General features: G+C 38.0%; 1 protein-coding gene across 1 annotated transcript in view; it reads left to right on the top strand.

Annotated features, from left to right (window-relative positions):
- Positions 1-15,144, top strand: part of LOC103782290 (G-protein coupled receptor 98-like) — a gene marked incomplete at both ends in the record, with an annotated part of 31,488 nt that overhangs the window by 7,701 nt on the left and 8,643 nt on the right. Inside the window, 13 exons of the mRNA XM_008950051.1 lie at positions 11-243; positions 732-880; positions 974-1,175; positions 1,675-1,894; positions 3,048-3,287; positions 4,325-4,474; positions 5,323-5,796; positions 6,588-6,731; positions 7,273-7,444; positions 7,804-7,939; positions 9,795-10,642; positions 12,564-12,681; positions 13,548-13,719. Of these exons, the coding sequence (XP_008948299.1) occupies positions 11-243; positions 732-880; positions 974-1,175; positions 1,675-1,894; positions 3,048-3,287; positions 4,325-4,474; positions 5,323-5,796; positions 6,588-6,731; positions 7,273-7,444; positions 7,804-7,939; positions 9,795-10,642; positions 12,564-12,681; positions 13,548-13,719 (3,258 nt within the window). The remainder of the gene's footprint in view (positions 1-10; positions 244-731; positions 881-973; positions 1,176-1,674; positions 1,895-3,047; positions 3,288-4,324; positions 4,475-5,322; positions 5,797-6,587; positions 6,732-7,272; positions 7,445-7,803; positions 7,940-9,794; positions 10,643-12,563; positions 12,682-13,547; positions 13,720-15,144) is intronic.

Raw genomic sequence — 15,144 nt, 5'->3', positions numbered from 1 at the left:
TTTCCCTCAGGTTAACCTGACTGTTGTGCGTTCCAGGGGATCCTATGGCAAAGTGCATCTTTGCTTTCAGATCATAAATGGGACTGCAGAGGAGGGAGTTGATTTCACTCCCACAGTAATGGAATTGTTGTTTGAACCACATGAGGAAAGTAAAATTATTTTGGTTGAAATTCATGATGATGACTTTCCTGAAGGTCCTGAAGACTTTTCAGTGATGATTACTGAAGTGGAACTCCAAGGAAGGTAAAAAAATTCTCAGTTGATTGATTATAAGCAGAAGAAACAAATTATGTTTGGAATCTGAGCTACCTGCATCAAGTCACCACTAGATTTTGGCTGTTTTATTGTAAAATTTCATTAAGTGAGCTATAGTAATGAACATAATAGCAATTGGATGTATGGAGAGCCCAGTTCCTTTAACATTAGCACAAAGATTTTGCTGATTAACATTTATTGAAGCTAAAAGTCCAGAAGTTGCACACACATTGTCAAGTTGCACAAAATTGAAATAAGAAGGTAGAATGAGAAAGAATAAATGAAAGATACACTTTTCTGTGAATAAAATACTATTTTTTGCTTATATAACAGTTTGAAAGAGCATGGCCAAAAAGTCGTCAGTAATAACTGTCATAAAATAAAAATATTTGTGGCAACTGACAGATTGCTCTTCCTGCATCTTAGTGCTTTCACAAGATTTTAAAATGTGATTTTCTTTTTGATGTTCTTGCAAGTGGGTTTGACTTTACCATAAAAGAAAATGGCCTACAGATGGACCAACCTCCAGTGATAGGAAATATCTCCACAATACGAGTCACTATAGCAAAAAGTGACAATGCAGAAGGCATCATAGAATTTGACCCACAGTATATCCTTCTAGAGGGTAAGTTTACCTCAAGTTTTCACTGTGGGTTAGAAGAGAAATCTGTACTGATGGCATTTGAAATAAAATAACTTTTTCTCAATACTCTTGTAGTGGAAGAGGATGCTGGATTAATCATGATTCCTGTTGTGAGAAAGCGTGGCACCTATGGCTCAGTGACAGCTGATTTCCTTACTCGAAGCATTTCTGCACTTCCAGATGGTGTTGACTTTGTCATCCATAATAATTCTGTCATTTTTTATCATGGCCAGAACCAGACTTTTATTTACATATCTATTATTGATGATGAAGAAAGGTAATTCTTTTTTTTTTTGATATGTATTCACTAATTCTGAGAAATCCTTTTTTAGCATGTGTAGTGTGCCTGTGTGCAGGATTGGATTTGAAAAACAGATTTCTGCAGGGCTGAAAGTTCACCTAAAATTAAAGAAGGGGGAAAAGAATAAAGAAGCTATTATTATAGTGTTATAGTTCCTATTAAATTTTCTATGCAAATACATTTTTTAAGATTAGCTTACTGGAATTTTGGGTGTAAATAGTACTGCTGTGAATAATAAAATATTTTACCTTTTTAAAAAAATTTAACATGAAAAGAAAACAGAACATTATTTTTATTTCAGGTACCCCTGTCCTGTGTAAATGGGAGGAGTTTCTGCTGTATGCTCTCAGAGCTGATTTCTGTATACTTTTAAACAGATCCATTTGGACGCATGATTGAATAACTAAGTCTGGTTTTAAATTTTGGGGTTTTTTCCCCTCCAAAGCCTCAGAATCTCTTTTCTTTTCCCACGCAGTGAATTTGCAGAGCAATTTGAAATCCAGCTGACAGGAGCCACTGGTGGAGCAGTCCTTGGGCTGCAGCTAGTGAGCCAGGTCACTATTGCTAAAAGTGACTCCCCAAAGGGCATCGTCCGGTTCCTCAACCAAAGTCGAGTTACTCTTCCCAATCCTGACACAACCATGACAGTCTCCCTGGTGCTGGAAAGGACTGGAAGGCTGTTAGGGGAGGCACAGGTGGGCCTTGGCTCTCAAAGATTGAATGCTTTCCACTGGCTAGGTCAAAAATCTCCTTCATTTTCCTTCGAGAGCTTCTTTTTGTTTGATTTCTCATTGCATAGTTGTGGCTTTTCATTAAGAACAAATTGCCTATGGTTGCAGAATAACAGAAGAAAAATTGCTACCCATTTAATATTCTGTTTCTCTTCCTGCTTGTGCTTTCATTTATGGTGATCTGGTGTAATTTACTTTGAACGAGCTCCTAATCCCATCAAAAACATGGTTCATTTCATGCACCACCACTAGTCTGATTTAATTTAGTTGAATTACTTCCTAAGGAGGGTTAAAAATTTTTCAGTAAATTTTTTATGGATTTTTTTTTTCTTTACTCTATAAAGACCACTGACAAAGTGAAGGTGTAAATATGAACCAAGGTGGGCCTTGCACAGTCTTGGCAAATAACTGGAAGATTGGCACTAAAAGGGCATCAATTCCTCCTCTGCCCATATAAAGATTACCTTGGCCTTCTTTGACATTTTTTCTGGAACTCACTTGAGAAAACTGGAAACAATGACCATGTTTTAATAATTTTAAAGTGCTGAATATGACCTCCTCAAAAGCAATCTAATTTTGGGGAAATTTTGAAGATATTCTGGCTTTTAATCAGACCGAAAAGGTATGAATCATCATTTGAGGGATTCTAAACTTTTATTGCAGACTCTTAAGAAAATATTTGTCATTTTATGTCTTGGCATCACGCTTCACAGGGAATGGATATAGTCATGAGTACTCATTTGGGGAGTCTTTTTAAAAAAAAAACATGAATTGGACAGAAATTGAAATTGGCTTGTATTTTTCCTGTCGTGTGGTAAAGGAATCTCAGTTTCAGTTCTTTTCTATAACTAATATGTATAATTTAATAAACTGGCATTATGGCTTGACACTTCCAAATTCTCATGTGTAATTTTCATGTCTAATTTTGCAAAGGATTATATATTTTCATGCTTAGAATTATTTAGGATTATCTTATGTTCTGTATTAACAGCAAAGATTTAAATGTCCTTAGTTACTAGATACAAGATTTTTTATGTCTCTTGTGGTACTCTGTCCTTTTTCCCCCTGGGAAGCTGTTATATCACCAATCTAAATCTGAAACTGGTGTCTTCCACAGATTAATTGGGACATCTTGGGACCCAATTCAGAACAGGTTTTATCTACCCTAAATAATGACATTGGTGATCCATTGAATGGAACATTCTATTTTGGAGAAGGAGAAGGAGGTCTGAGAACTATTCATCTAGAAATCTACCCTCATGAAGAAGTTGAAGTTCAGGAGGTCTTCATTATTAGACTGAGGCTAATGAAAGGTGAAACAGAAATAGACCCTAAGGCAAATAACGTTACACTAATAGTAAGTCATTATTGCTTTCCTTTCTTCTCAGATCTCTGTTGATATTGGTATTTGCCCTGTAAAGCTTTTAAAATTTAATAATCATTGTGTAGTTTGCCACGTGGCTTTTTTGTCCCTTGTACCACTTCAGTGCATTGTTACAGCTTCACTTCTGAAACAAGAAGGCAGAGAATCTGTCAAAAATTAAAAAAAATGTAATTTTTTTTTTTAAATTGGTATAAACCCCCTGACTTGCCCTCTTATTTGCTGATTTCTGCAGTTCTCTTTGGAAAGAACATGGATTGGACCCTCATTTCTAAATGTCAGATTGTTGGTCATCCCTTCTTAACCTCTTCTTCTATCATATAGAAAAGAAAGGAGAGGGTCTGACTATCACAGAGAAATGGATAAATTTGTGAAATAAGGCAGAGGGAGCTGTCCCAGACAAATTGTTGCTTTAAGAATACTGCAACTAAGGAAATATTTACAAGAGTATTATAAAAAGTTGGGGGAAAACCAAACCAAACCAAACCAAACCAAACCAAACCAACCAAACCAAACCAAACCAAACCAAACCAAACCTAAACCTTTCCCAGACATTGGATTTTTAGAGATTATTTTTTTTTTTTTCCAGTTTGCCAACTGTTAATTTTAGAAGAGTTTCTGTATAGTAGCCCAAAGTGCCTGAGCACTTCTTGCTCCAGTATCAAACTATTCAGATACAGGATTTGAAGTAAAACTGTGTCCTTTACTTCCTTGGACAAGGGAACTGAAAGCTGAGAAGGGGACATTCACACTTTCTTGGCTGTCTCCCAGTATCATTTTGACTCCTGTTCACTCCTGCTTAAACTTTGTCATGTGTCACTGTAGGATTTGCTCACAAAAAAGCAAGTCACCCACAGCTTTAATATAACAGTCTTGCTTTGTGTGCATGTTTGTGGGCACATGGGCTTGCTATCACTCCCTTCTCATAAATTTATGTCCCTGTCTTCTCTACATCACTCTACATCACTCACTCTACATTTCTGATTTTTGCTTGTTTGTTTACTTCTTTACAGATACAGAAGTTTGGTGATCCCAATGGAATTGTACAATTTGCTCCTGAGTCATTAACTGAGAATAACTATGCAGAACCCTCAGCAGCAGAGGGGCCACAGAGTATCACACTGTTTGTCAGGCGAATTCAAGGAGTTTTGGGAAACATAACGGTATTCTCACTCTTTTTCAAATGCATGATGTGATCTGAAGCCATCCTGAGTATCAATGTACAGAGGAATTTCTTATTCTGTGCCTTTCTGTTTGCTTTCTCAATTTCATTTTTGAGACACTACCTTCTATACTGAATTTAGCAAGGGCTCAGCCCTATATACTTGTGATTTGGAGAGTCAGGTTCAGTCTCCCTTCATCAGAGAAAAATTGTACTGCAGTGAATCTGTCACTTTCTCTTTTCCACTGTATTTTTGATGGGAGAGCAGAAAAGACCACACTTTCATAGTGAAGTTTCCTTGAGATCATTACATTTCACTTTTTGCCCAGCTGTACTTAAAGGTAAGAATCAGACTTTTTTGAACCATCAGACACATTATTTTTTACCCAGAGTTGTCTGGAAGTTAGCATTTTAACAGGGGCTTAATTTAAAATTAAAAAAAATCAAAGAAGATGCTTTTATTCTGTGATTAATAAGAACTCCTCACCTCTTTTTGGTGTAGAATCTTGGAAGCAGGAAGAACAGCAAAGTCATGTTGGTATAAAAACAGAAATCATGTTTAAAAATTGTTCAGAGTTTCCATATAGTTTACATAAATCTTCTGAAGATAGAAAGGAAATCATTCATAGTGCTATTGGAGGAACAACAGAGTCTTTTGTAAGATAACCTGTGTGCTTCTTTCTGAGCATACCTAAGACAGTTTTATATTTTACCCAATTAAAACCAGTCTGTGCCATGTCCTATTTGTTTGATGTTCAATCCTGAATATCAGAGTTGACTCTGAGACACTGTGACTCTGTGGATAATTTTGCTTTCTTGTGTCTTGTGTGTTTTCTAAACTAAATTCAGGTTTACTGGGAAATACATAGTGAATCTGACATCACAGGTGACTTTCTTAACACAGAGGGATCCGTTGTCATTGCTGACCAGCAGAGCACAGCTGAGATAATTCTCTACCTGCTACCTGATGACGTGCCAGAACTGGATGAAAGCTATTTTGTGGAACTGATTTCAGTAGAAGGTGGAGCAGATTTAGACCAAGAGAAAAGAATTTCAAAGATCAGTGTGCTGGCAAATGATGATCCCCACGGGGTGTTTGCCCTGTACCCTGACCAGCAGTCAGTGTTGGTAGAGAGGAACCTGGAGAGGTGTGTCCAGATTAATGTAACTCGCCATGCTGGGGCCTTTGGAGAAGTCACCATTGAGTATCTTATCATATCTCCTGATGAAGAAGTGCTAATTGAACCTGAGAATGAGGTGGGATACCTCACAGTAAAAGATGGTGCCAGCTTTGGAGTGAAAAGAGTGCCAATAAGCAGCCAGGTCTGTATGATCCGTTTAGCTCCTGTGGTATCTATCATTTTCATTTGTGTCCATCACAGTGCTGCAATGAGATACTAAACTCTCTGTTTAGTATCTCTTCACTAAACCACTGTGAAGAAGCAGAAAAGAGAGTTTTAGTGCCATGAATCTCCTATTTGTGGAATAGAACTAGTTTCAGGTATCACATTTTCAGATAATTGCAAAATCACTTTGTGTGCATGCAAATACTCGGTGTTTCCTTCCATCATTGCTTTGTGTTACTATCAGTTCAATATTTCATTATTTTATATCTATGCAAACATTTTCTCAGTCTTCCTTTTTGGATTGTAAATAGTGGTCTACCAGCAGTGACTCATGAAGCAGGAGAGAAATTTACCTGCAGTTCTTTGTGTTCCCTGGTTGGTTGTTATTGTTATCACAGTCTTAACATCCACACTTACATGCTTTTAAATTCATTTTACATCTTTTCTAAGGATTAAAATTTTACATCTAATCTAAGAATTAAAATCTCACATAAACTGTATGTTAGAAATGATTTATTAAGATGGCAATAGTTGCTCTACAAACTCACATTTCAACAGACTCCTGGTAAATCCCATGACAAAATTGATGTTTTAGCTGTATTGCTTTTGAAAAACTTAATGAACAAGACACTTGTCTTTAAAACACTGCTTTTTGTGTGCCAGTAGAACAAAATCAGCAGATTACTACTGAATTATTTGAACTGGTGGATATCATGTTTTTAGTGACATTAAATTCCAACCTTTCAAATTAAATTCTTTCTCTCAAAGGCATTTATTTCGCTGGGCTCAAATTTAACTCTGGAACTGATGAATGTAAGCCTGGTTAAAGGAAGTGCCAAGGACATGCCTAAAATATTAGGAAAAGCTAAATCAGCTGTTCTGATTATTCCTGAGGAAGCTGCCAATTCACAGGTCAGTAACCTTTCTGCCACAGAAGGAAGGCATGGTTCTAAAGACTGCTGCCATAAGACTTCAACTGGGTCCTGAAAGTTTTCATCACTGCAACCAATTCAATGACTGTCAAGACTTTTCCAGTCACTTTTACTGTGTATGGTTCCTCTCCACCCAACTCTCCAGCCAGTTCTTCAGACTGTGCAGGTTGTGTAGTACTACAGGTGTTGCCTGTGAGCATTAGGAGCAGGTTTGTTTGTTTTTCTTTTAAACAACAGTCTTGAATACAGAATGCTGTATGTTTTTCATAGTGAAATGTCGTCATATTTGTTCCTTTTCCTGGAGATCTAATTATCAGAAAACTAAGATTTAAAAGTATTGTTAGGGTTGTGAAGGAAGTATGGACATATAGGCACACACATGCAGATACATATCTACATATCTCTATATGCATGCATAACTATTGTAAAATACCTATTTTACAGAATATACTGTGCTTTCACATATGTTATGGGTCACTTTTATTCCAGTTTCTGTAAGAAAATTTACTGTGTTTCCACAGGTTGGCTTTGAATCTGTGAGTTTACGACTTACAGACATTGTGGCAGGGACAGGCCATGCTGTTGTAACCAGAAAAGGGGTTTATGGCTCTGTCACAGTCAGCTGGATTTCAGGATACCCACCACACCTAATCACTGACTTTGCTCAGCCAGGCAATATTACTCCTCCATTTGGTAAGCGTGTGTCTAAGCTGTGCAAGTGATGATAACACCTTTTAGTTATCTATACCTCTACATGTTTTCCTCTATTAATGAAGAGTCATTAGAATGAAATGGTATAGTTCAATTTGTATCTGTAAGGGATATGTTCATTTTATGAGCAGAAAAAGAACTGAGCTTCACAGGTGCACATCTGGGAGGCAGGCACAATGCTATGGCCCTGAAGTACAGCTTCATGTAGGGAAGACCCTTATGAATTTTCTTCTTCCTAAATGGAGTGGAAATGTGATTAAAGTCCCTATCTCAGCATGTTCCCAGGTAAAAAGAGGATTTGTGTTTAACAATATTGACTTGTGCTCACTCTCTTTCTACAGGTACTGTTGTATTTTCCTCTGGTGAGCAAAGTAAAGTAATTTCATTCCAAGCTACTCCAAGCCTAAATAAACATGAGTCATTTGCCATCACTTTAGCAGCAGTGCACAGCAACGTGTCTGGTGGGGCTCGCCTGAGGTAAGGATCTCACTTGTCCCTTTGAGTTGCACAGATGCTGCAAGAATTATGGCTCATGAACAGGCATATATCTTATTTATACACATCCCTATTAAATTATAGGTAGCTAGCAGGTTGCAGTGCCTTTGATAAATTTGTATGTCTTGCCTCAGGGGAAAGTGTCAGTAGTGCAGATCTGGCCTGATCAGAACTGAGGCTTTTCTCCAGCTCTGGTCTGTGTCATACCACTGGGGTCCAAGGTGTCTAGAATGATGGAGACAGTTAAGAAAACCAAGGTCAACAGTTTTAGCCAAGAAGCTGAAGAACAAAAGCAACTCATAGCAGTTTTCATTAGTATCCCTAAAAATCCATATTTAGAAGATCATCGATAACAAGCATTATTTAAAATAAATACACAAGAAATATTCTGAAAGTACCTAATTTATATAAAAACCCTTTCTATTCTTAAAAACAATCCCATTATTTTTAATGTAGTTTTCTAACTCAGCTAAGTTGTTATCTATTCTACATAGTCATAGAATTATAGAGTTATTCTGATGGAAAGGGACCTTTAGGCTCATCAAGTCCAACCATCCCCCAGCACTGCCAGGTCCCCACTGCCCCGTGTCCCTCACCCCACATCTCCATGGCTTGGGAACCCCTCCAGGGGTGGGGACTCCACCACAGCCCTGGACAACCCTCAAGGGCAAGAAATTGTTCCTCAGCTCCAACCTCACCCTCCCCTGGGGCAACTTGAGGCCATTTCCTCTTGTCCTATTGCTTGTTCCCTGGGAGAAGAGACCAACACCCACCAATTCTTTTCATTCTTCCTTACTCATTGATAGATAAAATTGGTATAAATAAAAATGGACATAGGGTAACTCTGCATTTGGGGAAAGGTACTGGCTTCACCATATTATAATTACTGTGGCAAATCTGAAGGAAGAAGGGAATGAGCTTGGATGGCTAAACTGAGATGGACCCCTTCTCCTAGGCTTGTCTGTCCTATGGACTGGTGTCCCCAGAGCCCCTATTTACTGTGTGAGACACATACCTGGAGTATACAAGAATGACCTTTCCTAGAAAACTTAGGACTGCATCCCACAGGATGTAAAGCTGACCATTACTTCTAAGAGTTTTTGGCTCTTTTAGGGTCTGGTTTGTTAACCAAAATTGTTCACTGTAATTGTAGAGCCATTTGGTAACCTCTAGCACTGAGTCACGGGTCAGTTCTAGAGACAGGTGTAAGATGCAAGGTTTAGCAAAGAGTCTTGTTCTCTGTGCTTATTTTCAGATAGGAAGGGGATGTATTTAATACAAAGAAAGTAGAGCTTAAATTAGTATTGATAACAAGGCTCAGATCTGGAGAAAAATTACTATGACTAATGTTGTGAGGGGACAGTTAATATTTCAGAGCCCCACTGTAAGTTTTAAAATAACTTTCTTTCCTTCTCTGGCTTCCTGACTAAAACTGGCTAAAATCTGCTATCATTTGTCTACTGCACACTTTTCCCTTGGTACAGGAAGTTTTCTCAGTGGTGAAAACTGGCATTACCTGGGGTGGCTGAGTTGTAGTATCTCTCTCTCAGGGAGACCTTGTTTTATTTATCCTTTACTCTGTGTCCTGTGCTGACTCAGGATACATTTATCCTGTGGAAGGCTGTTCAGTACAATCAGTGCAAAAATATTTTTCAGGGAACCTCTTTATATTTTGCTTTGTATGGTTGCTTTGTCTTCCTTCTACTGTTATAGATGTTTTTTAATCCACTTTCTTACAGCCATCATTGATTTTTTCACTGAAAATTATTCTGCTTGAGTGTTTTACTTTTCATACTTCATATTTCCTCTCTCAGCTTCCATATATTTTCTATTTCAGATCAGGATTTCTGATAGCTGAAATTGAGCCAATGGGGATCTTCCAGTTTGCCCTTAACTCAAGATCTGTTTCAGTTGAAGAAGATGTTCAAGCAGTCACACTACAAGTCCAAAGACTGTTTGGTTTTCAAAGTAATCTCACTAAATTGACATATCAGACCATTCCAGGAAGTGCCAAACCACTAGAGGACTTTATTCCCATCTACAATGGAGAGATTATGTTTTTAGGTTTTCAGACAAACGCTGTGATTGAAATATCAATAATTGATGACAACGTGTCTGAAATGGAGGAATTTTTTTTTGTAAATTTGACTGCTGTGGAAATTTTGGATGTTCAACGTGTGACTCCTCCTTGGAGTCCACGTTTGAACCCAGCTTTCAGTGTTGCAACAGTTAATATCCTGGCTAACGATATTCTTCATGGAATACTAAGTTTGGGGCCAGGGTTTATTTATGTTGAAGAGGATACAAACAACAGCACCCCCAACACAGCTGTACTTCATATCAGAAGGACCAAGGGTTTTACTGGGGATATTGAAGTAACTGTTAAAACCTTTGGGGGTGTGAGTGCACAGACTGGAACCGATTCATATCCTTTTGGAAAGACTGATGGAAAAGCAAACTTCACATGGGCAATGGAAGGAGAAGATTTTGAGGAACAGTCAGTCTCTCTGACCTTGCTGGATGGAGAAAGAGAAAGCAAGGTGTCCATAAAAATTTTTGATGATGATGAACCTGAAGGACAGGAGGTGTTTTATGTTTTCCTCTCAGACCCTGAATGTGGAGCACAAATTGTGGAAGGAAAGGATGAATATGGATTTGCTGCTTTTGCAACAGTAATTATTGCAGGTAATGTTTCTTTTCCCCCAGGAAATGAGTCAGTACCTCAGATTTAAATAACAGTAAAGAACTGTATGTTCTCATAGCAATTTTCACATAAAGATTAGAATTCTATTTGAATATTCTGTTCCCAAATCTAGTTGCCATGTGTGAAGAAGCATCTAAGGCATCCAGCCCACCAAGCACCCTTTAGCAGTGTAGCTCAAAATATGTTTATAGATGGTGCTTATCAGTTCTTGTCTGCTTTACTTCATGAAGGGGAAGGTTAAGCTTGAGTGTTTTTCCTGCAGATGTAGTAGCATTGCAGGGTTTTTTTGTTTTTCTTTGCCATTTTGTCATTTTTATCTTGCATGGTGTTTGTACAAAGTACAAAAAAAGTTTCTATTTTTTTTTGTTTGATACTGTGCAGTTCATGTCTGCAGCGTAGGCATCCTCTGCTTCTGAGGATGGAAATAGGCTTAGAGACACTAGAGGAGAATTTCTCCTTCAGACCCTGCACACTGCTGTGAGAAAGTGACATCACAGCTCCAGTTTCCCTTAGCTTTCAGGTATCAGACTTACCAATTTAACAACAGTGTAGATTAAGTTTTAGAAACAAGTTTGGAATTAGAACAGTTTAGGCTAGTCAAGAAAATTATATGTAAGGTCCAACATATACTGGAGGTTTTGTGTATTTAGGTAGTCTTAACAGAACAAGGTAGATATTGAGAATGAGGATTACACCGTGCTGTTGGGTGAATGTAGGCAGCAACCAAAATTATGTGTGCAAAAACAGGCTGTATAAAACAAAGTGACCAGTTGCTCGTATGTGCAAGATAACCCCAGAAATATCTGCCCAAGATAACCCCAGAAATATCTGCCCAGGCACAGCTTGGAAATGGAACTTGTACTGGGTCCCACAGAAGTGCTTTAGAGTTACACCATGAGTACAATGAGTATGTAAAGTAAGACTGTAGGCAGTGTTAAGGAGAAGGATGCAAGCTTGTATGGCATTTAACTACAAATATAAAGATACTACAGGTTAAGTCTTTGTGCATCCACATAAACACACAGTTTCTGTTGATCTTTGGAATATATATTGACATCTAATAAGCACTGGGTCATAATTAGTTTGCCTTTTCAATTGCAGAATGAAGCCAACACTACCCCTAAGGAGAAATCCTTCAGAAGCACAATTTAATGGGACACTGTGAAGACATTAGTTTCCCCTCATTAACCCTGTTTTTCTTTCCTCCACTGCTCTTTTGCTGAGTTTATTTACAGTCCCATGAGAACAATGCAGCTCCCTAGTTCCACACACTGAATTAAAGCTGCAGGAGAAAAGCTGATGTAACAATTGGGGGAAATGAATGAGTTCAACAGCATTATGGATGGGATGAATAAGAAAGCTAAAGTCATGTCCTTGGGAGACCATCTTTATCCCACGACCTCCTGTGGCAGTGCTGTCCATCTAGGGGCACTCTGGGGCCCATTTCTGTTTAGAAAGAATATGTTGTAAGGGTTGTAGTAAACATAAAATAACCTAGCTGAAGTGATGCCTCCTAAGCAAGGCTTTAACAGTGTTCTGGACTGCTCTAAGACCTAGTCTGTTGAAGTAAGTTTGCTGAACACTGATGAAAACACAACTTTATGTGCATAGATTGTGTCAGGACTCTTATAAGGAAATTGCTTTCAAAAATGTTGATTCTAATGGGTAAAATAAAATCTAGAAATGCCAGCGCTTGAAATTCTAGCTAAATATGGTGTCTAAATTAAGAATAAAAATATTAAAAGAAATTTTCCTGAGGTGTCCCCAAGTGATACTTTGCAGCAGGATTTTCATACCCAGTTTTTATTTTTTTTTTTTTAGCAGTTATCCATATTAAAATTATCATTTGTCCTCAGCTTGACTTTCTTCACTGATTACTTTCATGGTCTGTTTCCTGTATAGGAAGTGATCTCCAGAATGGCATTTTGGGATTCCTTCCAGAAGTACAAACTGGTCTTGTACTTGATGAAGACTCAGAAAACAGAGAGGTGCTGCTGATTGTCACCAGGCAACCAAACAGGTGCAGGCAACAGCTGGTGCAAGTGCTCTTCCCACGTGCTGTGGTGTGCTGTCTTGAATCATAGAAGCTACTGTTATTTATAATAAATATTCAGTATAATAGTTTATTGTAATATATTTTTCTTTTAAGCTCCTTTACCAACTTCCCAGAATTTGGCAAATGGGCTTTTATATTGTGAATGTGATTAAGTCTCTCACTGTTACATACCAGAAACAGAAAACCCAAATATTTTTCCAACTTACACCATAAGGCAGCAAGTGTGAAAATTTTGCTTAAAGAATTTGCACTGCTAAAGGCATAACTCAAATTCTCACTTCCCTGTGTAATGGAAGTAGGGATGAATACTCAGATGAGCAATTAAGAAGCTACCTGTCAGCACTATATTTGTGTCTTCACTCACACAGATACTAAATTTTTACTAACACATATATACATTACACATTTATGTATATTTTAAACAAATGTGCTCAAATACTCCAAGTTCCTTAAACTTACAGGAAAGATAAATTCTGCCTGGCTTTCCAGGCAAATGGAAGCAGTGTATTAAGGAAAGTATTTGGGCATATCCCTGTCTTCCAAAACTCTGTGTCTCTCATTCGACTAATCTCATGTTTTGTGATACCAAAATTAAGAATCTAGATGCCTGTAATTGCTTTATTTTCTTCCTGTATTACTTTATGTTAATCTAAACAGATTTTAGAGGAAGGAATTTAAATAAAAAGAGAATTTTTCATCTTAAAGCAGTTTTTTCCCTAACAATATGTTTTAAATAATAACATAAAATGTGTGTTACCTCTCTGGCTGATGTTTCCCAAAGCAACAGTGCTCTCCTGCAGTACAGCTATCCTCTTTTGGTTTGCTTACAGGGCCTTTGAAGATGTGAAGATCTTTTGGCGTGTGACCTTTAATAAAACAGCTGTTGTCCTCCTGAAGGACAGTGTGAACTTGGAAAATGAACTTGTGTCTGTGCTGGGAGCCACAACCTGCAAGGCAGGCCAAACGATGTGCAACATCTCTATTGAAATAAAACCTGATGATGTAAGTAAATGTGGCTCGTTCCCTTACAGCACTGTGATGTTGAATTGCAGTTTGCCAAAGTGAAGAAAACCCCTCTGGTCCAGAGGAACTGATATGCAGTTTGTAGATGGTAACCTGACATCTGCTCAGCTCCCCTGCAAACACGTTTATTGACAGGCTTGTACCACCTCCATTGTGACTGGTAAAAAATCAGGAAAGAGAGGAGTATTTAGTTTGAAGAATAAATTGTAGATCTCAAATTTGTGTAGAACACTAAATAAAAAAATCATGGAGTTGTGTCAGCAAGATGTGTATCCATATGCAGGATTCTTACCCTTCCTCACCCTTCAGACAGAAACTTTTTCATCCATTAAATCACTTAGGGTGGCTTATGGAAAGTATTGTAACTAATAACATCTTATTCAACAAAAATACTTTTATTGCAACTTGTGCATAGCTTTACATGCCTAAATCTAGCACAGTGAAAGCTCTGCTCAATCATAAAGCTGCATGAGAATCTCTGAGTGTCTAAAAATCTGTTGCCATGGACATCCAGCTTGTGAGCAGCGAAGTTCAGTTTTTCAGCCATCATGCACTGAAGCCATTTGGGATTTGTCAGCTGGGTATGCCTAAGCCTAAGGCCCTCGAGGGGGCCCATTTGGCACTCAAAAAAGCAGACATCATTGAAATGACACAAAGCACAGCATTCAGTCGTTTTTATTGAAAAGAGAAGGAAAGAAGTATTTTTGTGTGAACACCTAGTGGTTAGAGCACTTTTAAGAGAGGAAGGATTGATTAATGTTTGCTATTCTGACAGACTGGAAAGTGTTGGACTGGCCACAAAATTATCCTAACAGCCTGGCTAGTGGCAAAGCTGTGGGAGAGAAAAGCAGCAGATGAGAAGGTTTCCACACTAATGTAAGCTGTAGGATGTGGGAAACTGATTTCCCACCGAGGAGTGGAGTGCATTCTCTCCGTTCAGTGAGAGGTCCATTTTTCTTCTTCATCTTCAGATATTATTTTTACATTACAGAGCCAATGAATAAAACATACACTTGAGTGGGGCACAGGCTGCCTCGTGGACTAAACTGGGATTTTGAACCTGTTTAGTCCAAAGGAGCAATATCATTATTTAATGGCAGAAGTGCAGTCGCTGCAGAGACATGCCCTTCTACCACAGGAAGCACAAGCCTGTGCCACTCCAACAGGTGCTCATGGAAAGCTGAATTTCCCTATGGCATTCCAGGGAATTCATGCCTGTCATCAATTAGTCAAGATCATTCCATTTAAAGAATTACTTAACAATGACTCAATTAAAAATATATGCAGCTTAACCCTCCAAATATTTCCTAGTTCTTCTTCCATAAGGTAGCTTATAAATTAGTAAATAATACTTTCTGAATTGATGAAGTAGTAAATACATTCCATAAATATTTCACAGTTTTA

Source organism: Merops nubicus, unplaced genomic scaffold, assembly GCF_000691845.1.
Source record: "Merops nubicus isolate BGI_N331 unplaced genomic scaffold, ASM69184v1 scaffold28561, whole genome shotgun sequence".
Lineage (NCBI taxonomy): Eukaryota > Metazoa > Chordata > Aves > Coraciiformes > Meropidae > Merops > Merops nubicus.
The sequence above is the reverse complement of the archived record's forward strand: the minus strand, read 5'-3'. Positions and strand labels throughout refer to the sequence as shown.